General features: G+C 39.6%; 1 protein-coding gene and 1 long non-coding RNA gene across 2 annotated transcripts in view; both read left to right on the top strand.

Annotated features, from left to right (window-relative positions):
* LOC139076777 (uncharacterized) overlaps positions 1-2,762 on the top strand; it is a 30,311-nt gene extending 27,549 nt beyond the window's left edge. The window contains exons 2-3 of the long non-coding RNA XR_011528714.1: positions 1,955-2,133; positions 2,640-2,762. This is a non-coding gene — a long non-coding RNA (uncharacterized lncRNA). The remainder of the gene's footprint in view (positions 1-1,954; positions 2,134-2,639) is intronic.
* A 9,238-nt stretch (positions 2,763-12,000) lies between these two features.
* BLOC1S6 (biogenesis of lysosomal organelles complex 1 subunit 6) lies at positions 12,001-27,892 on the top strand. Its single transcript, XM_008524837.2, has 5 exons — positions 12,001-12,291; positions 16,405-16,546; positions 22,810-22,897; positions 24,620-24,706; positions 25,114-27,892. Exons 1-5 carry the CDS (start codon positions 12,210-12,212, stop codon positions 25,231-25,233), a joined length of 519 nt encoding a protein of 172 aa, XP_008523059.1. The 5' UTR covers positions 12,001-12,209; the 3' UTR covers positions 25,234-27,892.

Raw genomic sequence — 27,892 nt, 5'->3', positions numbered from 1 at the left:
CTGAGTGTGCCAGGATATCCCCTCTAAAGTAAAGGACAAACTAGTGTGACTGTACCTTCCACCACGAAGAAGGAAGCCCAACACCTGGTAGACTTCTTTGGGTTCTGGAGGCAGCATATTCCACATTCTAACCTGCTTACTGAGTAACATGGAAGACTTCCTAGAGCCCAAGGTGCAAGCAGCACTGTTGGTTGGAACTTAAGATCTGGAAGACCCTATGATGTTGGAGGGATTAGCGGTGCAGTTTATGGCAAGCCCCACATAGACTAGGTTCTGGAACAAGGCCCATCATTTACATAAAACCTATAGACCTTTTGAAAATCAGCTCCTAGTGTGCTACTGGGCCTTGACAGAAACAGAGCATGTGATTATGCAACCATGTATCCTTGTGGACAGAACCGACCACTATGAGCTGGATTCTGTAAGAGCCGCCAAGTCATAAGGTCAGATGGGCCTAACAGCAACCCACTGTAATACAGAAGTGCTGTATCTGGACTGCGTATGAGCAGGGTGAGAGGACACAAGGAAATTGCACACGCAGATAGTCCAGACCTCAGTTACTTGTATAAACTTTGCCACTTTTATGGTTTTACCCAAAGTTGCCTGGGTGAAAAGATACCAGAAAAACTTTGTCTTAATAAGGGTATAACTAGAAAAAGAGAAATTATTCTGAGTATTTCAAACAAAGAATTTGGTACAGGGTATTGTAAAATATAGGTGATAGAAGAACCGAAAAATAACAGGGGACGGCGAGGCAATCCAGAGATTAGCAAGGGTAGGCAGCCACTTTCCCCTCGGATGGAGAGGAGGTGGTGTTTCTGGAACCCAGGGGTTGGGGTTACCTGGTGTTCCAGTTGTCAATTTATTGCCTCTCTACTCCAAATCCACTCTTCATTGCCTGTAGGCAAAATTTTGGGATGGCCCTCAAGATTCCCACCTCCCTGGTGTACATGTCCTATGTAATTGCTTCCTCTTAATGTGGGTGGGACTGTGAATATGATGGATTTTTCTCCCATGATTAGATTGCATCAGATGATAAAGGTGAAGGACTTTTGCAAATGTAATTGAAGTTCCACAGCAAGTGACTCTGAGTTAATCAAAAGGGTGATTTTTCCTGGTGGGCCTGGCCCAATCAGGTGATCCCTTAAAAGGGACTGGACTCTTCCTGAGAGAAGAGATTCAAAGTTTAAGAAGGCCTATGCAGGGGGGCCGGCCTGGTGGTGCAGCGGTTAAGTTCACACATTCTGCTTCGGTGGCCCGGGGTACGCCGGTCTGGATCCCAGGTGCGGACCTACACACCGCTTGTTAAGCCATGCTGTGGCAGGCGTGTCACATATAGAGTAGAGGAAGATGGACACAGATGTTAGCTCAGGGCCAATCTTCCTCAGAAAAAAAGAGGATTGGCAGCAGATGTTAGCTCAGGGCTAATCTTCCTAAAAAAAATAATTTCTTAAAAAAAAAAAGAAGGCCTATGGAGGAAGCCAGATGTCAAGAGCAGCCTCTAGTTGTTGAGAGTGGTCCCCAGTTGACAGCCAACAAGAAAACTGGGCCGTCACTCCTACATCTGCAAGGAATTGAATTCTGCCAGCCACCTGAAAGAGCTTGGAAGTGGATCATTTCCTCCTTGAGCCTCCAGATGAGCATGCAACCAGCTGATATCTTGAGTTCAGCCTTGTGAGGCTCTGGGCAGAGGACCCAGACAAAATGTGCCAGACTCCTAACTCACAGAAGCTATGAGATAATAAATCTGTGTTGTTTAAGTTACTGGGTTGGTGGTACTATATTACGCATCAATAGCAAACTAATATAGGCCCTGTAAATATTTCTCCAAGTATTTCTCCTTCATCAGTTGGCATGATCAACTTTGTCAGTAGAAGGTGCTGGTGAGACACTGCAGGAAGAAAGTTTTGTTTTGTTTGTTCCTCTCCCTGACTCTCTGTTTTTCTTTCACCAGTGTGGCTAAGGATGTGCTGCTTCTGCAATGCCCAGCTCCTGCAGCATGCACGGTCTCTGCAGCGTCCAGCTCCGGCAGTGCATGCAGCTTCTGCAGTATCCCCTAGCCAGTAGCACACAGTATCTCCTGTAGGCACTTTCCCCAGCATCCCCTAGAGTGGCTTTGCAGTGAGTTACAAGGTGAGGCTTCTCCCTGTAGCTGGCTTCTTCAGTACCTCAGCAAGTTCTGCTGGGGTGGCACTGCAGCAAATGTCTCTACCATCTGGTGAGCCAAGGCTATTCTGTCTCCAACAAGATCTCGACCTTCATCTTGCTGGGGCTGGGGAGGATCGTACTCAGACGCTGTATCTGAGCCTTGGGGTTGTGACTGCTCTTTATATTTGCTGAGCTTGTATTCTTTAGTTTTCTCTTTATTTCTTACTGACTAAATCCTGTATTATCCCAATGTCTGTTATAGTGAATAATTCTTTATTTTAAACTTTCCCTATTCACATTATTGTGTGGGTTCTCTTTCCTGACTGGACCCTGACTGTTGACTGACATACCAGCAAAGCTGGAATCATGGTGGGACTCTCCAGTGGGGAGCTAGCGCCAGACACAGAGCCAGTCACTGCTCTAGTTGCCTCCTGAGGCAGAGAGGAAGGAGGGACAAAGACCCTGATTTCTCCTTTACTCTCTCCTTTCAGTCTCCCAATTGCCCAGCCTGCAGTCTCCACAAGTGCCCTGAATTGGCCAAACCCAACTGGGAGCCAGCTGACACAGGGACGGGGGAACACAGGCCCTTGTAATACAGAGCAGAAAGGGGAAAGGTGAGGAATGGGTCTGAGGGCAACAAAGACTGGCAGAATCCTGCCTAGTCACTAAGGAATTAGTTCTACTAGGTTTATGTTGAAATATAGACAGATTATATTTATCTCATTAAGTAAATTAGAGTCTATTTTTTCCTCTGGGAAGACATAATAGAGACTTCCTGAAAACTTAAAAGGAAAAATGACACATTGAAATCTTTACCTGTTAATAAAAAAAGCTTTTAAATGTGCTCTTTCATTTAGTAAATTAAATGAGCAGTTTAGAAAAAATACTTTAAGATGAAGGTAAGTGAATAATTAACTTTAAAGATAGCACTTTCATAAAATAATTCAAAAGGTTTTGACAAGAAATTTACAGGAAAGTCAAAGACTAGGACAACAATTTTTTTTTTTGAGGAAGATTAGCCCTGAGCTAACTACTGCCAATCCTCCTCTTTTTGCTGAGGAAGACTGGCCCTGAGCTAACATCCCTGCCCATCTTCCTCTATTTTATACTGGGACGCCTACCACAGCATGGCTTTTGCCAAGCCGTGCCATATCTGCAACCGGGATGTGAACCGGCGAACCACGGGCCGCCAAGAATCGGAACGTGTGAACATAACCGCTGCGCCACTGGGCTGGCCCCTAGGACAACAATTTAAAAATAACTTGATCCACTGGAATTTTTAAATTAAAAAAGGAACTGGAGACTGTATTATTGGCCTCACCACATTACCAAAAAATTGAATTATTATATATCTTCTCACCAGCTGGTCTGGAGAATCTCTGGAAATTAGTTATAGTTAGCAACAGAAACACTTTGAAGAGCACACTTTAAATAAGAAATAGGGCTATTTTGGAAAGCTAATGCATGTATTACTTTTAGCAATTTTGAATGAAGCATGATTAATATGTCCTAGCTAATTTAAATAAATCTATCTTAAAAGAAAAGCTGAGTCCTGGAACAATATATGCTGGCTATAGTCATTAAAATCCCACTTTCTGCATCACACAGGAGGAAAATAAAGCAATAATGGTTGGTGGTCACTTTGATATCTATACACTAAGATTAACAGGTGGATTTTGTGAAAACCCAAAGTGGAAGAACCGTTGTCTTTTGAACCAATATAAGCACATGAAAAGAGAATTTTAAGACAAAGTTTTCCAATGAATAAAATTTTTGCCACTAGTTTTACTAATCGTCCAAAAATGCTGACAATATTTCAAATTGTTACCGCTCAATACTATGAATATTCATTTACTCATGAATAATATCATGTCAGACATCATAAGGCTAAAAAGAAGAAATAGAAAACAAGACACCTCACCCCCCAATAAAAGCAAAACATTGAAAGTGGTGTTGATGGTAAAGAAAGCCCTGGTGTTGCTGGTGGTCCCTATACTTCAAGACTTGATCTTCTAACTCCGCAAGTCTGGAACTTTAGTTGCCAGCTTAGCCATGGAGATTTACCCCTAAAAAACTACCCTATCGTATGACAATGATTTATACAAAAGAAGTGAGTTTGTAACAAAACATATAATTGCCAAATTCCCAGGTATTCATTTAAATCATTTAGTCTCTCTCATCTCACCAGGGAAGTCTACTTAAGACACCAAATTAAGCTTGAAAGGTTACTTAAGAAACCTAAAGCCTATCTTAGAAACCAAATTAAGGTGGGTGAATACATATAACGGATAAAGTTAATTTGTATATCGGAACCCACAAAATGGACACCACCCCAGTGGCCCAGCCCACATCATACATCTAAACCTAAGTCAGCCTGCACTTACAGGAAACACCTGTCAAAGAACCCTAACATCCGCCAATCACTATACTGCAACTCCGCTGTAGCTAGTGTACCTCACCCTAGAAAACAGGACCCGCAGCCTTCTAAGGAAATCCCCGAACTCCTAGCCAGTCATACCCTGTCCCTGCTATGTCTCTTCTACCGCCCTATAAAACTCGCTCTTGCCCACAATGCTTGTGAGGCACTGGACTCCCCCATTCCAGAGACTATTTTCCCCTTGAATAAAGGACATCAAACTCATTACTAAATTGTTTTAGTTTTGTCATTTGACATAACCAAGGCACGGATAACAGAAATGATAATATTTCTTCTGGCACATAGTAAGTACTTAGCAGCTGCTGTTATTTGTGACAGTGCTTTACAGCTCACAGGTCCTTTTCGTATGTCTTATCAAGCGTTTGATTCTCACAAGAAATGTCAAGTAATGGGTCTGGTATTATCATCTCCCTACGTCTTCTACTGATGAAAAAAACAGAGGCTCAAAGAGATTAAGTGACTTGACTAAAATCTTGTAACTGATATAGTTGACATCTGTCGCTTTGGTTGGGCCAATTTCCTTCCTCCTTTTGGTAACAGGACTCTGATTTTCTTTTAAGGAACTACCCTTGCACCTTTCTATGACTCTTAGAAGGACTATCAATCATAGGGCTCTGCCTCTTTCTGTTACATGTGACCCACACTGGCAATCAGGAGCCTCTATTTCCCCCTGGATATAGAGGCTGGTGTACAGACAGGCATGTGATCCAAATAATTTGAGTTTTTTTTTTAAAAGATTTTACTTTTTTCCTTTTTCTCCCCAAAGCCCCCAGGTACATAGTTGTATATTCTTCGTTGTGGGTCCTTCTAGTTGTGGCATGTGGGATGCTGCCTCAGTGTGGTTTGATGAGCAGTGCCATGTCCGTGCCCAGGATTCGAACCAATGAAACACTGGGCCGCCTGCAGCAGAGCACGCGAAGTTAACCACTAGGCCATGGGGCCGGCCCCTGAGTTTATTTTTTTAAAATAAATTGAAATACATGAATTCTAGGAGAGAGCTGGCTTCACTTGGGAGCTGTAGGGACCATGAAACCTGGAGCTGTTTTCCTACCACACTGAGAGCTGCTGGAGTGAAGCCAACAGAGAGGAGAGCTGTGTGGATAATCAAAGAGAAAGAAGGAAAGACTCCTGATTTCATTTGAGGAAATGGATACAGCTGTCCCTGAAGCCAGATCAACTCCTGGATTTTCAAGTGCAGTGAGTCAATAAATTCCTTGTTTTACTTAGGCAGGTTTGGACTTCTTCACTTGCAACCAAAAAATCCTGACTAATACAGCTAATAAATGTCTTAGCTATGACTGAAACATCCTTTGACATCAAATCCTTTGCTATTTCTACTGCTGCATCCTTCAGTAATAAATGTCAAAACTGATCAAGTGCCTTTGTGGGAGATTTGAGAACTTGCCCTCTTTTCATGGAGACACACTGTCCTAGGTTCCCTTCAAGTTTCCATTTTTAAAATTCTCTCGAGAATGAGAAGACAAGCCAGAGACTGGAAAAAAATATTTGCAAAAGATATTTCTAATAAAGGGCTGTTATCCAAAACATACAAAGAAGTTTAAAAGTCAAAAATAAGAAAATAAACAACTTGATTTAAAAACGGGCAAAAGATCTGAACAGACATCTCACCAAAGAAGATATACAGATGACACATAAGCTATGAAGAGATGCTCCACATAATATGTCATCAGGAAATACAAAATACAAAAAAGCAAATGTGAGATAGGACTACACACCTATTAGAATGGCCAAAATCCAGAACACTGACTACACCAAATGCTTTTGAGGATGTGGAGCAACAGGAAGTCTCATTCATTGCTGGTAGCGATGCAAAATAGTACAGTCACTTTGGAAGAGAGTTTGGTGGTTTCTTATGAAACTAAACATACTCTTACCATATGATCTAGAAATCATGCTCCTTGGTATTTACCCAAAGGAGCTGAAAACTTATGTCTGACCAAAAATCTGTACATTGACGTGTATAGCACTCTTATTCAAAATTGCCAAGACTTGGAAGCAACCAAGATGTCCTTCAGTAGTGACAGGATAAATAAACTGGTATATCCAGACAGTGGAATATGACTTGGCACCAAAAAGAAAGAAGCCATCAAGCCATGAAAAGACATGGAGGACCCTTAAGTGCATATTACTAGGTGAAAGAAGCCAATCTAAAAATGCTATGTATTGTATGGTTCCAAATATATGACATTCTGGAAAAAGTAAAACTATGGAGTAAAAAGATCAGTGGTTGCCATGGATTAGGGGTGAGAGAGGGATGAATAGGTAGAGCACAGAGGATTTTTAGGGCAGCGACACTAGCTGTAGGATTCTATACTGGTGGATACACGTTATTATACATTTGTCCAGTCCCATAGAATGTACAATATGAAGATGAACTCCAATCTGTGGCCTCTAGGTCATAATGATGTGTCACTGTAGGTTCATCAATTGTAACAAATGTTCCACTCCAGTGCAGATGTTGATAATGGGGGAGGCTATGCATGTGTGGGGACAGAAGGTATATAGGAAATCTCTGTACCTTCTTTTCAATTCTGCTGTGAACCTAAAACTGTTCTAAAAAAGTCTATTTAAAAAACCCTCAAAAGCCATGGCTTTTGACCTCTGCACATATTTTACAAACTTTTTGGTGGCAAAGTTAGGAGAATGTGTTGGTGAAATAATCTGTATAAAATATGGTTTTTACGTAATCCAAGGAAGTTACGATGGAGAGTGTAGCAGAGCTGCATTGGGTGGAAGTGGTTTAGCACTTTGCTAATGTGAAAGAACATTTCTCATGTAAATATATGAAGAGGAAAGTGGTTAAAATTGCTTGATAAAATATTATTTTCTCAGATTGGTTACCCATAGGCAAAATGGTAAACTGCTTTTTTTTTTTAGTATCCCAACTTCTCTGATTTTGTACCTTTAGTTCCCTTATTTCCTTTTTATTTTGCAAACACATCACCCTATATGAGTTTTTTTCAAATTTTCAACACTTTAATCCGCTGGAATCATAAGGTCATAGGCGGTAACATCTTTCTCCTGTGTATGTTCCCTTTTTCCATCCCTTTTCTCTGTGGCTCCTGGTCCCTATATCTTTGTCACTCAAATCCTTTTGCCCCCCGCCCCCCACCATTCTTTCTTCTATTTTTGGAAAAGGATGGAGAGAGATAAAGGTGAGAGGGGAAGCAAATCCTGTGAGAGAAGTAGGTCAAACTGGGAGTAGATTTTATCAAATCCTAGTACATTCTAAATATAAGTCATCCTGATCAATAAAACAAATAGAAAATATTCACGTATTAATGTTTGTTTTTATTTACTTGAAATTCCTACCAACCTAATCCCTTTTGGTTAGGAAAAAAAGGATATAGGAAAATTTAAGGAAAACAGCAAAACTGAAAGGTGGATAAACAGTTTTGACGTATTTATTGCATTATATTTGCTCTCCTTCTTTTGGATTTCAAGGTCCTTGAAATCCAATGGACTTATTTTCCTTTTGCATGAATATATACAGTGTTTAACTCTATCTGGATATCGTTTCTTTGGGCTAACCTCTTCAGAGCTATATGACTACATTTTGTGTTATCTTTTGTTTTCTTAAAAGTTCTTTTAGTCTAAAAGACTATACAATACCTTTCTCCATTAGGTTCTTTTACTAACCATTTAATCTGCACTACTCTTGTCTCCTCCAAAAGACAGTTAGCACCTTGAGGTCAAAATCGAGAACGAATGAGTTAAAAGAGAGAAAAAATTTGAGATAAGTTCTGCTGACTGCAGCTGTGTATACTCAACATAATTAACTGTTGTTTAAACCTAACCAGGTCTTTCTGTCCCTCCTTAGCATATGAGGGGGCTGTTTTTCCCAGGAAGTCAAGGTCCAGACATCAAGAGGAAAGAAAAATATTCAGTCTCATAAGGCAAAATGAAGGCTGAGCATGAAAACCAACCAGAAAAGTCCAGACTGTCAAGGAAAAAAGAGATTCAATCTTCAAGACAAAACACAGGCTGAAGATACCAGCCAAAGTCACATGCTTCCCCTCCCCTACCCAAAAACCCAGCACATGCTCTCTCTCCCCTACCTAAAACCCCAGATAAAAACTCTTACCTTTTTCCCTTCTGGGAATTAGATTTGAGTTTTAACTCCCATCTCCTCGTCTGGTTGCCTTTCCGTGATAAACCTCTTTCCTTATCACAGGCCTGATGTTTCAGTGATTTGGCCTTCCTCACCTTGGGTAACGAACCTGTGTTTGTGGTCAGTAGTAAGGTCCTTGACTCTGAAGTATACTTTTGCTAACTATGGTGTTTTTTTCCTGTTGGTAGGTTTTATTAGCTTTTCTCTGCATATTACACCTGACCTGTCCTTCAAGGTATGGCTTACATTCATTTCCTTTAAGTTTTTAAAATTTCTCTAGTTACTTCCCAATTGTACACTCCACAACTGCACATCTGTGGTAGGCTGAGTAATGGCCTCCCCAAAGATGTCCACTTTTGATTCCCCAGAATCTGTGAATGTTACCTTACATGGCAAAAGGAACTATGCAGATGTGGTTAAATTAAGGACATTGAGATGGGGAGATTATCCTGGGTTATGCAGGTGGACTCAATGTCCTTACATGAGGTAGATGGAGGATCAGAGTAGGAGAGAAGGTGATGTGACAATGGTAGTAGAGGGAGAAAAGGTAATGTGATGTGGGCCATGAGCCAAGCAAATGTGGGCAGCCTCTGGAAGCTGCAAAAGGCAAGGAAGTGGATTATCCTCAGAGCTTCCAGAAATAACTAGCCCTGCTGACACCTTGACATTAGCCCACTGAGAGTGATTTTGGACTTCTGACTCCAGAACTGTGAGATAATAAAGCTGTGCTGTTTTAAGCTACCAAGTTTGTGGTAATTTGTTACAGCAGCCATAGGAAACTAGTACAATATCATTACATCCTTTACAATCCTCTAGGTCTGTTCCACATAAGTTAGCACTTTACTGTCATGCTCACTAATGCTATGTATAAATGGTAGAACATAAATTCCTGATGGATGGGAACCAAAATCTTACCTCTTTTTTTACACCCTAAAGTGCCTGGTCCAATTTTTGGTACTCAGCCATTTGGACTAGATTATAACTTTGGTTCATAAAAGAGAATGGCCACTACCAGTGGAGAAATAACAGGAATTTTGAAAGACATATGTAACTCAATGAACTGTATTTACTTCCTTGGCATCAATTTCCAACCTTTGGATTTTGAACTCTGTGTTACATGTAGTATAGGGGCCCAGTACCTGCTTAATGGAGACAGGAACACAGAGCGTCCTCAACAACCACTTGATCCCTTAGCTGAAATCTGTAGGGGTAAAGAAGGAAAAGGAGAAAGAGAAAAGCAAGATGGGTCTGGTAGAAAGTCCTTATTGTCTGTCTGATTCATTTTTGTCACATTAAGTGAAGTTACAATGCTGAAAAGGAACACTCATCAAAATTTCTAATGTGAATTTTCCCTTAAAGACAAATAGAAGGAAAAGATGATAAAAATAGGCAGAGTGTTAGTTTAATTTCATCCATTAAATTAAAAAAACCAACATTTAAAAATCCACGTATTATGCTTAATTCTGTGCTAAGAGATAAAGAGGTTACAGACAACCCATAGAACATGGGTCTTTTCTGAAGGGCCTCAGTAACTAGTTGGGAGATAATACTAAGAATCAGCTAAGGTTACCAGGCAGTTTACCAAGTGCCATCTTGTGTGATGCAGAGTTTGGAGATTATAGATATTTGGGATTTGGGTCTGGAATTAATACTTCATTCATTCACCAAATATTTATTAAGAACCTATTATGGTTCCCTGTGAATAAGAGTTTCTGTTTGGAGTTTGCAATCTAATATAGGAAGTCAAGGGAAATAACTGACTAATACAAGAATAGATTAAGTGCTAAATAGCAGGAGGATGCTTTGTAGATGAGAAAAGGTTATTACTGTAACTTCTGAATGAAAGGGGAGGTAACATCGTGAATGATTTTAAAGTAAAGGTATTATTTAGGACGAGCCTTGAAAGATGAGTAGGACTTTGAAAAGAATAGAATATTCCAGGCTGAAGCATGAGCAAGAGCATGACAGATGTGAAAGGGCTTAGTTTTAGGAGTATGCTCAGATGGGACAAAGGATGTTTGAAGGTAGTGTATTACTTTCTGTTGCCAAGGTTAACAAATTACCATAAACTTAAAGCCATACAAATTTAGTTTCCTACAGCTCTGTAGGTCAAAAGTCCAACAAAGGTGTCACTGGGATGAAATTTAGGAGCTGGAGGGCTGAGTTCCATTCCAGGGGCTCCAGGGGTGAATCTGTTTCCTTGGCTTTTCCAGTTTCTAGAGGTCACCACAATCCTGGTTGGTGGCCCCCTTCCTCTCTTTTCAAAGCCAGCAGTGTTACATCTCTCTAATCATTCTTCATAGTCCCATCTCCCTCCTCACTCAACTCTCTTGCCTCCCCTTTTCCAGTTTTGAAGGCCCTGGTGACTACATTGGGCCCACTCAATAATCCAGGATAATCTATTTTAAGATCAGGTGACTAGAAACCTTAATTCCTCTTTGTCATGAAATTTATATTCATAAATTATGGGGATTAAGACTGGATATCTTTGGGCAGCCATTATTCTGCCTACCACAAGTAGTAAGGAGGAGCTAAACTTGAGAAGAAAGGAGGCCAAAAGAGGAAGGAGTGTGAATGCACTGGTAAGGTGCAAATTTCTGAGGCTTGACATAAATTCTCATTTTTTTGAAGACAGCTTTGACTGCAGCATAGAAAATTGGACAGGCAATTTTGAGGAGCAACATTAGAAGGTCACAACTACAGGCAAGGTAAAGAGTTTAAGGTAGGAGGGCAGAGCTGATTGTTTTGTTGGTGTGAGGTTGCCTCTGCCAATTTGTTTTCCATCAAAATTCATGATATCATCCTACAGGATCTGAGCAAGTACAATTTCCAGTAATTTGGCTGAATTCATTCAGTAGATGCTGCCACTCGGGCCTCAAATCATCCACTTAACAATCAACAAGAGGAAACCAGAATGGTGGAAAATCTCCCAATCATTAGCAAGGCCGAAGCTCACACAGAGCTAAACACGGAATTTTTTTAATAGTCCAACTCGCAGGCAAAGCACGCAGTCCTCGTTCTAAGGTGTTGCTTTAACACGGACACAGAATTGAAAAGCTGAGCATGGCCTCAGTGAACAAATTGAAAGCTCATCCACCATCAACACAAAGCTCTGGCCGTCTTCCAGACCCACCCGGAGCAGGCCCTTCCGCCCACCGCCCTCTTGTCCCCCGCCCCCTACAACAGGGCAGCAGGGACTGGAAGCCAGCATCGCTGAGTCTACTGACACCACCTCCTCCATCCAACTACGACGTCAGCGCCCAGTCACGGGAGCGCCCAGCGTGGGATGGTGTTGGGGGATTAAGGGGGGGGTGGTGGTGGTGGTGGTGGTGGAGGAGGCGGTCACGTGCCCCGAGGCTGCCAGCTTCCGGCTTCGTCACTTCCGGTGCGACCGTCGCTTCTGTCCGGCCGGGCGCTGGATGTGTTCGGTTCCTCCTTCCTGCATCTGACAGTCTACACAGCTGCCCCTTGCCTGTTACCAGCGGAAGGGACATGAGCGTCCCTGGGCCGTCCCCCCCGGACGGGGTCCTGACAGCGCCGCCGGACTGTCTGGGGGCCGCGGAGCCTACGCTGGGTACGTGCTGCGGGGCGGGGCGGGCGGCCGGGACCGAGTGGCTGGGTCTCCCGGGCCGCCCCGCGGGAGTAAGCAGTTTTTGGCAGCTGCGGCCCCGAGGCTCTGGCCCGCGTGCAGAAGTGGGGAAGCGCGCCGAGCCCCCTGCCCGGCGGAGTGGGCGGGGCGGGAGGCCTGGAGGGGAAGCGGTGTATGGGGTGCAGTGGGAGGCGATTGGTGGTGAAGTCGTTCTGAGTTTGTGCGCTGACTCCAGCACATCGGTTCTTTGTTAGGCGTAAGTGATTGAGGATGAATTTGTCAGAAGGATGATCGGTTTGAAATTCAGAGAATTGATGTATCCAGTATTATTGACCGTTCAATCATGGAATGCCCTGTCTTGCTGGTTGACATTACTGTGTCCCTGTTCCTCCAGCAGTCTTTCTCATCTGGAGTTCCAGGAGAGGTTTAAGTCCTAATGCTCTAAGGCATGCATTGAATGTAATGAGTTGACTTGCTTTGCATCCAGAATGGTACTATTTATGTACCATCTTTGGGAGAATTGAGAAAATAGTTGCTCAAAGCAGTTTCTGTGTTACGGATAGGGAACCCTAGATGAGAAAGGCCGCAGGACTTTGGATGTGCCTTTTGTTTTACCTCCTGTTTCAGAAATATAGGGATTATCCCAAAATAGTGCTCTCATCCCTTTCTTGGTCTTGCTTGTCCTCAGTGATCTCCCCCTCTCTTCACTCCTTAATAAGTTGCTTTTATAAATATGACTTCCCTATATGTATGTGAAGCTGGGGTCCCTTTCCTAACTCTTGCCTGCTTCTCCATCTGCTTGCATACTTTGACGTGGTTGTTTTGCACTAACCTTACATACAGCATGTACATAAATAAAAGCAGATGTCTGATCCTATTAATGGTGCCAAGTCACTCTCACTTGATACTTTGACATTACTGTTGACTTTTTCCTCTCACTTGCCTCCAGCCTCTCTTAGGTCTAGGGGGTTCTACTATCCAGCTGCCACCTCCTCTTTGTATTTTCACCCTTAGCACAACAATTGTAATACTAGTCCACCTCCAGTCTGTCTGTCCCTCTCCTGCCCATCGGTGCCCCAAGATAAAGCTCCAGTTGTGTCATTTCCTTGCTTGGAAGCCTTAAGTGGCTCCTTACTACTCACTAAACATACGTCCAGCCCATTAGCTTGGCGCTCAAGTGTTCTTATAGGCTGGCCACGTGATCTTATAGCTCACTACGCTATATGCCACATACTCCAGACATCCCAAACTACCTTTTCTTTCCAGAGCAATCCCATATTCCCTCCTTCCCTTGTACTGCTTTCTTCACCCATATTGACTCCCTTTTCCTCTTTAGAATTCGTACCCATGTGGAAATAGTAGTCCTCTTCTTAGATTGTTGGTAGGAGTATAAATTGGTGCCGTTTCTTAGGAAGGCAGTTCTGCAATGTGTACTTTAACAATTCATAAACCCTTTGTCCTGTCAATCTAAGAATTTCTTGTACAGAAAGACTGACACATTGTTTGAAATAGCAAAAAGTGAAAATAACCTCAGTACCCATTCATAGGTGTCTGAGTCTTCTTGGGCTGCTATGACAACATGCCGTAGTAGGCTGGGTGGCTTAACCAGCAGCCATTTATTCTTGGAAATTCCGAAGGCTGGGACATCCACAATATAGGTGTTGGCAGATTAGTTTTCTGGTGAGGACCCTCTTGCTATCTTGCGCACGGCTGCCTTCTCACTGTGTCCTCACGTGGTGGGGGGAGAGAGCTCTGGTCTCTCTTCCTCTTCTTTTAAGGACACCAGTCCCGTCATGGGGGCCTCACTCTCATGACCTCATCTAAACCTAATTACTTCCCAAAGGCCCCACCTCCTATTACCATTACGTTGGAGGTTAGGGCTTAAATGTAAATTTTGGGGGAACACAAACATTTAGTCCCAAACAATAGGGAACTGATTAAACAAATATGGTAGAATTCTATTTTGTTAAAAAGAATGTAGTAGATCTGTATATATTGATATGGAAAAAATACCTAAGATATATATTTAAAAGTTTAGAACAATATGAGTAATAGTTCTTTTGTGATAAAAATACTCTATGTGTGCATATGCAAAGACAGTTTCTTGAAGGCTATCTAAGAAACTCCAGAGTGACTCTGTCTGGAGTAAGGAGTGAAAAGGAATATTTTTACTTTTCAGTTTATGCCCCCTTTTCTTGTGTTTTAAATTTTTACTATGAGTAACACTTGAAATGAAAATTCCATCCAGTTTTCAAACTTCTTCAGCCTCAAATGCCCACACTTCCTTTAGGAATTGTTCCCAGACTTCCCTGATGAGAGTGATCTTTCTCTCCTCTGAATTCCCCTGACAGTCTCTGTCTCTCTAATGGCCCTTCTCACGTTCTAAGATTCCTTTGGATTGAGCTCTTTCAGGGAAGGGGATTTGCCTAGTTTATTGTTGTAACCTCAGAACCTAGTACATAATATAGATTTGCCGTATGAATATGGTCAAGACCCTTTTTTCTTTGATCTCTCATAATGAAGTACCTTGAACTTAGTAACTAAATGTATACAGAAACTTGAGTAACTTAGACTCTTCCAATAATTCACCAGAAGATTGGGGCAGGGGCAAGTTAGGGGGAGGGATGTCCTAAGAGTTAAATGTATATATATTGTAAAGGAAGTATATTAGTTATTATATCTTAAAGTTGAAATATCCTTATTTGGGTGTTTCTCTTTATCTGTAATACTTATGTTTTCTGTATTTTCTTAAAGTTGCTGCTGTTTGCACTGTTATTGTAATCAAGCCTTAAGCCATGGTGTTAATTCTCGTGTATAATTTATTCACATCCCATCTGATGGTACAGCAATGGCAGTATTCATTAATGAGCCACTTTTCCCATTATATTTTTATTTCACTTATGGAGTGCTTCAGTTTCTAGTTAGCTCTTACTTGTTTGAATATTGCCTTGCAACTTTGAGAATTCCTAAGTTTGTTCATGTTTCTCAGGATCAAAATAAAAATCACACTATTTTATTCTGATCTCTGAAAGCTTATTTTGAACATGGCAGCATATTGTTTTTCTCAATCTTGCCAAAATTTAAATCTGTGGTAAAAACTATGCTTGGAAATGGTCTAAAAGCAATGTGTCATGATAAATGTATTCTATATAATTTTCTAATTTGATGTCACCAGTTATTAACACATTATGATTGAAGAGAGATGTTCAGAGTTTAATAGTTTAAAAATGCTTTTAGAGTTCAATTTTGGTAATGCGACCATCTCACTTTTTTTTTTTCTCTCACTCTAAACTAGTGATTCTAAAATCTCACAAACCCTTAATAGAACCTGGTTTAGAAATTGTTTTGTACTTTTCTTGGAAGGAGTAGTGATTGATGGGTATTCCTTTTAGACATTTTTGAATGCCTGGCACAGGGCTTACACTGTTATTATTCAAAGGAAGAGTATGAGGCATAGTACCTGGCATCACGTCTAGATCGATGACACTAGACAGTCATACACTATTTTCTATGAGAAGTTAAGGTGCTGAATCTCAAGAGAAGAGAAATTCTTAGAAAATCTCTCCTCTTCTCTCTAACAAATGATAAAACAACCCCCCCCCCGTTACATGTAAATAATATATCAAGCAATAGGCAAAATAAATATTGACCCATGTTTTTACTTGCATAGAATTGAAAAAAAGTATTTTTAGGCATTGCATTTTTTAAAATATAATTTCTGTAAGCTTCTGAAAGTGAGAATTTCTTACTTTAATTTAGTGACTGTTTCCCATTTTTAGAACTCAGACTCCTTTAATAATCCATTGAAAACTAAATCCTTTACTTGAAAAATAGCAAATATACAGAATTTTGCTTGTGTTAGTATTCTTTTAACTTGAACTTTACCTTATACTAGTAGCTTAAAAACAATTTTTGAGTGCTTATAACCCACTTTTTAGAGGCAGCTCAGAAGGTAAATGTTAAAAAAACAGAAAAGCAGGACGCTGTAGTATCGTGTGTGTGTGCTCTGAACCCACTGCCAGCCTCCTCTCCCTCCCTCCCTCCCACTCTCTGTGTCAGTGTAAAAGTTTCCTAAATTCGATTTTTGCTTGGGAACAGGTTTAAGTGACACTTCTCCAGACGAAGGGTTAGTAGAGGACCTGATGGTAGACGACAAAGCTGTGGAGCAACTGGCTGAAGGATTGCTTTCTCACTACCTGCCCGATCTGCAGAGATCCAAACAGGCCCTCCAGGAACTCACGTGAGCTAACAGAAACCACAGAAGCGCTCCTTTCCCCTCGGGCGTAGTCGTAATTTACTGTATGAGTGTATTCTGTGTTAAGGTATATTTTGTAACCTTTAATACAATCAAGTATTTCTGTATCTTTAGTGATAGCAAATGGAAGTGGACGGGTACAAATGTAAAAAAATACGAAATGAATATTCCTAGAGTGTATGATCTCTTCTGAGAAGTACCCCTAAATCTTATCTAGACTCTGATTAGTTTGGTGTTTTACCATTATTTTATGAAAGTATTGTGTGTCGGAGTGTTGCAGGATGGGTATAAAACTGTTTCTGAGTACAATTGAAAGATTGCCTCTGTAAAAGTCACACTTTTTTCAGTTGTCCGTTCACATGAGTTTCCAGAAATCCTTAAGTATCTTTTTTTGAGATGACCCATTTCATTCCTGGTAGCTAACTCTACTAGCTAAATAAAGAGTTGGAGGATATGCTAAGAGAGGAATAGGATAAGGAAGAACAGAACCCACAGAGTGGGACCAGTATGCAAAAATATACACTCTGACTTTATCAGCTCCCACCCAGAAATAGCAGACTTAACTTCTGCTTCCTCCTGCGTCAGGACCTCTCTGGATTGCCCAGGCTGGCGTGTCATTTCTTTTTGTGGTGGTCAGCTTTCAACTGGCTGTGAAGTGTTGCTGCCCTAAGACCTACCCTTTGAAAATTTATCTCACAAGCCTTTATGAGGGCAAAAGGAGAGGAATAATCAACTGTGTCCATTTAATAAATATTAGTAAGTAATGTTGTAATCCTTGGATTTGAAAGTGATGAATGAGTATCAAAGTGGTACTATGTTCTAGCACATGTGGGACATTACTTTAGTTAGAAAGTTGGCAACATTCTCAGTTTTCTTCTAGTTCCAAGTGAGATTTTTTTATCCCTAGAGTGTGGTATGCCTTGTATTTTGATGCTAGTCAATGCTTAGGGCAAAAAAGTCATAAAGATTTTGTGGGGGAGTTTGGATAAGGTAAGATAGACTGAAGGAAGGTGAGAAACTCTGCAAGCAAAACATATCTGGATCACACTTTACTTAGAAGAAGCTGGGAATCGATGTTTACTTGCAGAGTTTAGTTGATGAAGACATTGGCTAAAATTTAGTGTTTTGAATAACCTCATTTATCTTCCTAGGCAGCCAGCCAATCATGATGATGATGATAATGATGATGATGATAAAATCAGCTACTGTCTCTATGTACTACGTGCCCAGCACTTTATATACCATATCTCAATTAATCCTGACACCCCCTTTATGAAGTATCTAACATTATTCCCATTGACAGTTGAGGAAACTGAAGTCAGTGAGGTTAAGTAACTTGAAAAAGATTACACAGGTAGTGGCAGAATTAACAATTGAATATGATGGATAAGCACTTACTATACCTCTTGAGTATTAAGGAAATATAAGCAAATTTCAGAGAAAGGAAATAGAGACGTGTTTTCTAGTAGCTGCTTCTTTCATCCATCTCTCCAGCAATTTCACTGCAGATGAAGATGTAGGGGAAAGACTGCTGGGCTGAGAGAGGCACCTGGGTTCTAGTCCTGGCTCTGTCATCAAACAGTTTAATCTTCATTAAGCCACTTTACCATTATAGAAAGAGGCCTACAGAGGTGAAGGAGCAGATAGTAGTAGATACAAATTAAGTTTACTTTATAGCTAACAATGGATAAGGGAGGCCAAGAAAGAAATTTAGTTTTATATATAAGAAAGGCTATGAACATTCTTTTGTATGTATTTGTCATTTTAAGAGCATTGGAAAGAAAGAAAAAAGAGGTTCTAGGATCTAGGTCCCTGAAAGTAGCTGGGGAGGTGCAGTTGTAAGTTGCCTCCTTTGAGATAATTCAGGCTTGGACCTTCCAAGGAAATAACTTTTCCTCAGAAGATCACTCCTCAGATACTGCATCAAGGCCTCATAATCACTCCCAGCATATTTACCTTAGATTGTACAAAACTTCAAGGCAAAGGAAGTTCAATCATTTCTGCCCCACTACATTATAGCTAAATATTCTCTGGAACCTTCTTCTATAGTGTCTAGACTTATGGATCATGAAAGCACTGTACTTACAATTGTAGTTTTATTATGAAGGATACAGGTCAGGACCATCTAAATGAAGAGACAGAGCGAGGTCTGGGAGCATCCCAAACACAGAGCTTCTGTGGCCTCTCCTGGTGAAATTAGGGCACGTCACCCTCCCAGCACATCAGTGTGTTCACCAACCAGGAAGCTCCACTGAGCATGGGTGTCCAGAGTTTTTATTGGGGCTGCATTGCATAGGTGTAATTGATCGAATCATTGGCCAAATAATTGAACTCAGTCTCCAGTCACCCTCCCTTCCTTGGAGAATGGGCTGATACCACATGGCTCAAAGCCCCAACCCTCTAACCACACAATTAATCTTTCTGACTTGTCCAGTCCTCATCCTGAAGCTCTGGGGGGCCCACCATAAGTCACCTCAGTAACATAAACTTAGGTTCATGAATAATAAATTCCTATCATTTGGAAAATTCAAAGGGTTTTAGAATTGCCATGCCAGAAACCTGGGACAAAGATCAGACAAATTCATGATTATATAACAGGTGTCTTTTCAGATCTTTTGCCCATTTTTAAATTGGATTGTTTATCATGTTATTGTTGAGTTTTAAGAGTTCTTTGTATGGGCTGGCCCGGTGGCCTAGTAGTTAGGTTCACCATGCTCTGCTTTGGCGGCCAGGGTTTGATTCCTGGATGTGGACCTATATCACTCGTCAGTGGCCATGTTGTGCTGGTGACCCACATACAAAATAAAGGAAGATTGGCATAGATGTAAGCTTAGAGTGAATCTGCCTGAAGCAAAAAGAGGAAGAGTGGCAACAGATGTTAGCTCAGGACAAATCTTCCTCGGCAGAAAAAAAAAAAAAAAAAGAGAAAAGAGTTCTTTGTATGTTTTTGATACGAGTCCTTTATGTGTTTTACAAATATTTTCTCCAAGTGTGTGGCTTGTCTTTTCATTCTCTTAACAGTGTCTTTTGCGGAGCAGAAGTTTTTCACTTTCCAACTCTGACTTACCAATTTTTTTTTCATGAATCATGCTTTTGGTCTTGCATCTAAAAATTCATCACCAAGTGAAAGTCACCTAGATTTTCTCTTGTGTTTTCTTCTAGAAGTTTTAGAGTTTTACATTTTACATTTAGATCTGTGACCCATTTTAAGTCAATTCTTATGAAAGGTATAAGGTCTGCATCTCGATTAATTTCTTTGCATATGAGTGTCCAACTGCTCCCTCACCCATTTGTTGAAAAGACTATCCTTTCTCTATTGCCTTGCCTTTGCTTCTGTCAAAGAGCTGTTGACTATATTTGTGTGGGTTTAGTTAAGAGCTTTCTATACTGTTCCATTGATCAATGTGTCTGTTCTTTTGCCAATACCAGCCTGTCTTGATTTCTGTAGTTTTATTGAAATTGGGCAGTGTGAGTGTTCTAACTTTGTTCTTCTTCAGTATGTGTTCCGTGTTCTAGGTCCTTGCCTTTCCATGTGAGTTTTAGAATCAGTTTGTTGATATCTATGAAATAACTTGCTGGGGTTTCGCTTGGGATTGCATTGAATCTATAGATCAAGTTGGAAAGAATTGATATCTTAACAATATTGAGTCTTTTATTCCATATGCTTGGACTATCTCTCCATTGTTTAGATCTTCTTTGAGTTCTTTCATTCGAGTTTTATAGTTTTTGCATATAGACCCTGTAGATATTTTGTGAGATTTATACCAAAGTGTTTCATTTGAGGGGAGCTATTGTAAATGGTATTGATTTTTAATTTCAAATTGTAATTGTTCACTGCTAGTATATAGGAAAGCAACGGACTTTTGTATATTAACCTTGTATCCTGAAACCTTGCTATACTCACATATTAGTTCCTGGAGGTTTTTTGTTGATTCTTTGGGATTTTCCACATAGGCAATCATGTCATCTGTGAACAAAGACAGTTTTATTTCTTCCTTCCCAATCTGTATACCTTTTATTTCCTTTTCTTGGCTTATTGCATTAGCTATGACTTCTAGTATGCTGGTGAATAGGAGTAGTGAGAGTGGACATCCTTTCCTTGCTCCTGATCTTAGGGAGAAAGCATCTAGTATCTCACCACAAGTGTAATGTTAGCCGTAGGGTTTTTTGGATGTTCTTTATCAAGTTGAGGAAGTTCCTCTCTCTTCTTGGTTTATTGAAAGTGTTTTTAATCACGAATGGGTGTTAGACTTTGTCAAATGCTTTTTTTGCATCAACTGATATGATGGTGCAGATTTTCTTTAGCCAGTTGATGTGGTGGATTATGTTGATTGGTTTTTGAATGTTGAAGCAGCTTTGCATAGTTGGAGTAAATCCCACTTAGTCATGGTGTATAATTCTTTTTATACATTGTTGGATTTGATTTGTTGATATTTTGGTGAGGATTTTTGTGTCTTTGTTCATGAAAAATATTGGTGTATAGTTTTCCCTTCTTGTACTGTCTTTATCTAGTTTGGTTTTATGGTAATGCTGGCCTCATAGAATGAGTTAGGAAGTGCTCCCTTTGCTCTGTTTTCTGGACGAGATCATGGAGAATTGGTATAATTGCTTCCTTAAGTGTCTAGTAGAAATCACCAGTGAAGCCATCTTGTCCTAGTACTTTCTGGAAGGCTATTACTTATTGATTCAATTTTTCTAATAAATATAGGCCTATTTAGAGTATCTGTTTCTCCTTGTGTGAGTTTTGGTTTTTGGTGTCTTTCAAGGAATTAGTAATTTCCATCTAAGTTGTCAAATTTGTGGACATAGAGTTGTTGAAAGTATTCCTTTATTATCCTTTTAATGTTCGTGGGATCAGTAGTGATCACTTCTCTTCCATTAATTATATTAGTAATTTGTGTCTTCTCTCTTTTTTTCTTTGTTAGTCTGCCTAGACATTTATCAATTTTATTGATCTTCTGAAGAACAGCTTTTGGTTTTGTTGACTTTTGTCTATTGTTTTCCGGTTGTAACAGCCTGTTTTTGCTGTCCTGCTTATCTCACATCGTTGTCTGCCTGGGTTCTCCTCTCATCCATTCTGTATTTCACCTTCTGTGATCTCTAGTCAGAGCTGAATGTGACGTGTGGGATATGACAAACTCCTTACGGGGTGGTGATGTTGTAACTGCCCTTCAGGCTCTTCATTGCTGTTTCTTTTTTTCAGCTCTGTTCTGTTTAACATAGTTTTGCAAGGAAATCACATCATATTTTTGTTTGTCTGTAGTTTTCTTTAAAATCTTCAATTAGGTGACCCCTCAGGGTCACTTTTTCCTGTGATCCATTGGTTGATCTGAGAGGAATATTAGGGAAGTTGGCTTCTCTTCCTCAACAGGTTTTGAGTCAGAATTTTAATGTGGAACCTTAAAAGTTATCTAGTCTGACCTTCTCACTTTTATAAATGAAGAAATTTAGGCCCAGAGAAAGAAACTAAATTTCCAAGATCACACAACTAGTTATTGGCAGGGGATCTTGTGATTCCTAGTCCTATGCTTTTTCCATCTTGTTTCTTTCTTTCTTTTTTTTTTTTGAGGAAGATTAGCCCTGAGCTAACATCTGCTGCCAGTCCTCCTCTTTTTGCTGAGGAAGACTGGCCCTGAGCTAACATCCGTGCCCATCTTCGTCTACTTCATATGTGGGACGCCTACCACAGCATGGCTTGCCAAGCGGTGCCATGTCTGCACCCGGGATCCGAACCAGTGAACCCCAGGCCGCCGAAGCGGAACGTGTGCACTTAACCGCTGCGCCATGGGGGCCAGCCCCTCATCTTGTTTCTTCTTTATCGCTTGATACTGCATTTTTTCCAGCTCTAATCTGAAAAGTCATTGCTCCTCATTTCCTTTATGGTAATGTTGCAATTTTGATATATATAAAACATCAAGTTTCTTGGGCAAGATAGTATAAAAAACTTTTTTGGGATAATGCAGAGAGTTGCTAGAAATAACATTATAAAAATAAGTTAAAATGATTTGATGATTTTAGTTATTAGAGTCTGAAATTGAGGCAAAACTAAAAGGCACATTTAGTTATCAGAATGTGGCTTGGAATATTATTTTGAAAAAAGTTATGCTAAACCAAATAAGCCTTGAAGAGTCAATAAATTTCCAACCTTATTTCCACCTTTAATATTAACCAAGATGAATGTAACTCCTTTTAATGGACCAGAACTTACAGTATGTAAAGTTTATTTTGGCTGTGTGCTTTTGTTTCAGACAGAACCAAGTTGTCTTATTAGACACACTGGAACAAGAAATTTCAAAATTTAAAGAATGTCATTCCATGTTGGATATTAATGCTTTGGTAAGTATGATTTAGTTGACCTAGCTTAATGACATCTTATGTGAGAAATAAGATTTATTCTCCCAACTATGTATTTATGTATGTTTAGGATCTTCTAATTTTTAAAGTTTAGAATTTATCTTTTAACAAGAAACCTGGATTTATTTTACTAGAACTTCCATTGTCTTCAATTGTTATCTTTCAAATGTTGAACTTTTGATAGGAAATTAAACTTATGTATGGAAGTCTGAAATAGATCTCATAATTAAAGACTTAGAGAAGTAAAAGTAAGGAAAGTGCATCTCTAGCAATTACATGGTTTTTAAAATTAGCATTTTATTTAATTGTATGGCATTTTCATAATGCCATAACAAATCAGTGCTGAAACAGACCCTTTGAGGGTCCTTTTCGGACCCTTTATATCTATTCCAAAGCCACATTCTGACAGTAAATGACAATTGTTGAATTTCCTCAGAAGCTCTAGCTTTTTGATAAGAGGAACTGATACTCTTTATTTTAAGAGACGGAATTAACAAGAATAAGAAACTTGTGACTGCCTTACTTTTTACCTCAAATATTAGAAATAGCTTGGTTTGCATGATTTTGCGGACTTTCATACACACCTCAAAAAATGGACTTTTCTTTGGACAAATGTGGCTTATTAATGTTTTCTGTTTATAACAATCAAAAACAAAGTCCGTCTTCTCTAGCATTAGGCAGGGGCCTGTGGTAGTAAATACAAAGTCTTCTACTCAGTAGTCCTGACTTCTTGTGAAGGAAGTGGGCTGGGCTCAACTGACCTACTTTTGTCTTCCCCACTGAGTTCATGGTGCAGCAGAACCAGTAATTGTTGAATGAATGAATGATAAATGAATGAACGAAGCAGATGTAATACTGTTGCTTCAGTCTGAAGGGGCAGAAACTAAGTCTAACTCGTTTTTCTTCTCTCAGCCCAAGAGTGGGTTTGATTCTCATTTAGGAACTGAAAACTGGAAGGCCCAGAGAGAGAAAGAGGGTCTGTAAGCTCTAGAGCTCATCAGACTGTGACGTGACTTGTGGCTACGTGAAGGTGGCTAATCTCCACTGACACTTCTCTCATTTTTGTTAGCTGGTCTTCTCTTTCTGTTACCTTGCCTCAGAGTGAGGTGCTTTTTTCCTTCTGTACCCTCTCTGGCTGAGATGGAAAGTCTATACTTATCACTCCTTGGGAAGAAAAATGTCCTCACAGAGGTTCTTCTGCTTGGTCTGACTTCAGAAGCCCAAGGACATGATGCAACTTGTCCACAGCCCTCTCAGGGCTACCTGGGCACGGCTTGATTTTCCCTGATGGGCAGACGCTTCACTCGAACTGGCCCACGTTCCGCGGCTCGCTCTCTCCCCGTGAAGCCAGTGGAGAGTGCTTGACTTTTCTAAAGTGAAACCGGTAGCGTTATTGGATAGTCTTCCTGGAATTTCATATATTGCCTGTTTTTAAAGCAAAATTTCATGTGTACACAGTATAAATACCTATTTCATGTTTAGTACCTCTTTTTTATCTGTCTGAACTGAATCAGGTGTTTTCAAAATCTGACTAATGGTTTAAATGAAATTTGAATTTTGGAATTAAAATGTGGAAAGGACTAAGGCTTTAAAAAATTTGACCAACTTAAAAGAACGAACTGTAATTTAGGCATTGACTTATTTATGCATTTTGATATTTCAGTCTGTTTTAACTTGACTTTTCATTTCCTTTTCCATGTTAAGTTCACTGAAGCGAAACACTATCATGCCAAGTTGGTGAATATAAGAAAAGAGATGCTGATGCTTCATGAAAAGACATCAAAGTTAAAAGTGAGTTGAAAATTCTTTCACATTTGTTATAAAAGTAGAGATTCACTGTCTTTCTTCAGTATTCATTTTCTGACTTATATATCCATATACAGTAACATACTTAATTCATGGTACATTGTTTTCTTTTAAAACATAGAGCCTTGAACCCCACTCTGGGCTTGTCTCCTAGTAGCTGGGCTAGTAGGCTCATATTCTCTGAATATGTCACTGCAATTCTCATTTAATAGGAGTTTGGAGTAACATTTTTTTTTTTGTATCAAAGTAGACCTTAAATTACCCAGAACAAATTTAAACGTTAAACATGAAATTTAATATGTATTGTTTACCTCAATTCAAAGCAATATTACTTTTAAATTAGGCTATAACCTATAACCCTTGAGTGTTCTCTTGGCTTTTAAATTTTTTAGAAAAGAGCACTTAAGCTGCAGCAGAAGAGGCAAAAAGAAGAGTTGGAAAGGGAACAGCAACGAGAGAAGGAATTTGAAAGAGAAAAGCAGTTAACTGCCAAACCAGCTAAACGGACGTGAGGAGTCGGACGTGTGTGTGTGTTCCTTCCCCTATCCTGTGTTCTTTGGATGTAAGATGACTTAAGTGGTGACTGAAGTTAAAGTGGTGCCTTATACCAGTGTGTCACATTTTGAAATCCTTTTCCCAGAAGCCCTGTGTCTGCATATCTTCATTTCAGCCTTTAAAGAAGCTTGTTTTCTAAGTAGAAGACATAATGTGTGTTGGTTTGGATATTTATATGTAACTTTTTCAACTTCTCTTTTGCTTAATTTTAAGATTCCTTATTTTGGCTTTGAATCATTTATAAACTGGAGAATGGTTTGATTGTTTTAATAGTCTAGACTCTAAGTGGTTAAAAATTAGTGTGAATTTTTTAGGTTTTTAATAAGTGTGGATTTAAAAGTTACAGTTTCTTATTTTATGAAACGACTTGCCTTTCTGGTGGTACATTGCTGGATTTTGGCAATTGCCTTTTCATTACTTGGTTAAGAAGAAATGCCAACTGGTTAATCACGTAGGCCACTGGAAAAGAGGTGGTGTAAGCCCTTGTGCAGAACATGCTAGAAAGTGTGCACACAGGAAATAATAGCGTCTTAGACATGGGATAGGTGGGCAAGATGCCAGATTCGGCTAACTGTGTGCTCTGTCTGCTTCTTAGCATTGTTGTTGCTGTTTAGTTCTTACGAAACTTCTGGGTTCAAAGGAGATTATATCTGTTCCTAAAGTGTGGCAGTGGTGGTGGAACTGTCACACACAAATGCTTAAATATTTGTAATACTTAGTAACTGAGTTGTCACACACTGAGATACAGTTGTCAGGTTTATCAGAGGAGCAGCCCATCTTTCCAAATGGGAGGTCTCATCGCTGGTTCTGTCTATCCTCTGATTGGCTGTGTGGCCTTAATGTGGTTACTTTTTTGTGCTTTTAAAAAATTCTTGAAGTAGAATGGTATATATCAACTGCCCATTCTGTAGATAATGACAGGAATGGTGAAAAATTAGTAAATAATTTCTACACAAAAGAGGCAGCATGATACCTTTAGTGTTTTCTAGATTTTTCCATCCAGTATTATATGTAGAAACTTATTATGTGAGGGAAATATTATGAAGTTTCATTGTTTAATATTGAGTGTATATTATTCACTGTTTTAGTATTATTTAACACCCAACTGGTCTTCAATCTCTGTTCCATAGAGACTGTACAGAACCTGTAAGGCTGTATGATTAGAATGTGTATCTGTTATGATCTGCATTACATTTTTGGTAAGCTGGAATCACTACCTCTGATCACCTCTCAGGCTAGTTAATGATGGAGAGGGCCTTGGATTTAAGTTGAGTGCTAAGAACTGGTCTGTTTAAAGGTTTAGTTTGTTTGAAAGCCTTCGCCTTCTTTATGAATGAATTATGATCTCACACTTCACTTGACTTTGACCTTATATTTAAGAATATAGATATATTTTACTTAAAAAGGCTATGTGTTCTCCTCAAACACTAGCTGAAACTCCTAGGGCAGGATTCATTAGAACTTGCAGGACAATGTCACCTAAATTGCTGAATGTACTCATTTAAAATCTAACAAAGGCTGTGCGTTGTTTCTCAGAGTGGTTTGTGGACCAACTGCAATGATTATTTAAAATGCTGCCTCCTGGACACCACTCTCAATCCACCGAAGCAAATGTTTGTTTGTTTTGCCTTTTTTTTTTTTTTAAAGTTTCCCCAAGTGATTCTGATGTACCTTAAAAGTTGAGAACCACTGCACTGGTCTGGCTTTTCTAGGTCAGAGGTTCCCACACTAAACTGCATATCATTATCACCTGGGAACTTTAAAAAAAATACCGACATTCTGGAAGATTCTTACTCATTAGTTTGGTAGGGGAGACTCATGTAAATTTTAAAGAGCTCCATGGATAATTCTGATGCAAAGAACCACCAGTCTAGACTATCTAGTGTTATATTTGTAAGTAGTGAAATAGTTTCAAAGCTACCCAGTAACTCTTGGGATTAATCTTATGAAATAAATTCTGAATTGCTGCTTTTGATATAAAGTCGGATTTAAGACTGAAATAGATAGCAGGCAGGATAGATATAGAATTCTGGTTAATTAATTGAACTTTGGTGACCTGTATTAAAATCACGTTTATCAGATGAATGGGAAGGCACATAGATACTTTTAGAATTGTATTATTTGGGTTTTGAAGATGTTTTAAAGTGTCAAGAATGTATGTTAGCATCTACTTTTTTAGGTCAATTGTAAGTGAGAAGTACTGTTACTCTAGTAATTAAAACCTAAAACTGTAGCTGTATTTTAGGAGCATAGAAACATATCTTACTGACTAAACCTGAGTGGAACCCTTATAATTAGTCCTGCTGTATTTTTGCACAAAATAATGAATTGGTACTTGGGAGGATTCTGTTTTTTGGCTGAAAAAATTACCTTTATTTTGAAACTATATCATATCTGTACTGAACTAAAATGATAGGCGTTAATTTTGTATTTCCATTGCACTGGGTGTCATGTAAATATGCAGATGCTGAATGTAATACGGATTGTGTCCGCAGTGAGCGTTTGGGTGGATACAGTTTGTAAATATGCCAATTATACACCTCATACATTTGTCTGATATTGAGCTTGTGAAATGAGGATTACTTTTTACACATTTAATAAAAAAAAGTCTCTGAA

The sequence above is a fragment of the Equus przewalskii genome, chromosome 1 (genome assembly GCF_037783145.1).
Source record: "Equus przewalskii isolate Varuska chromosome 1, EquPr2, whole genome shotgun sequence".
Lineage (NCBI taxonomy): Eukaryota > Metazoa > Chordata > Mammalia > Perissodactyla > Equidae > Equus > Equus przewalskii.
This window is presented reverse-complemented; position numbering and strand designations above follow the sequence as displayed.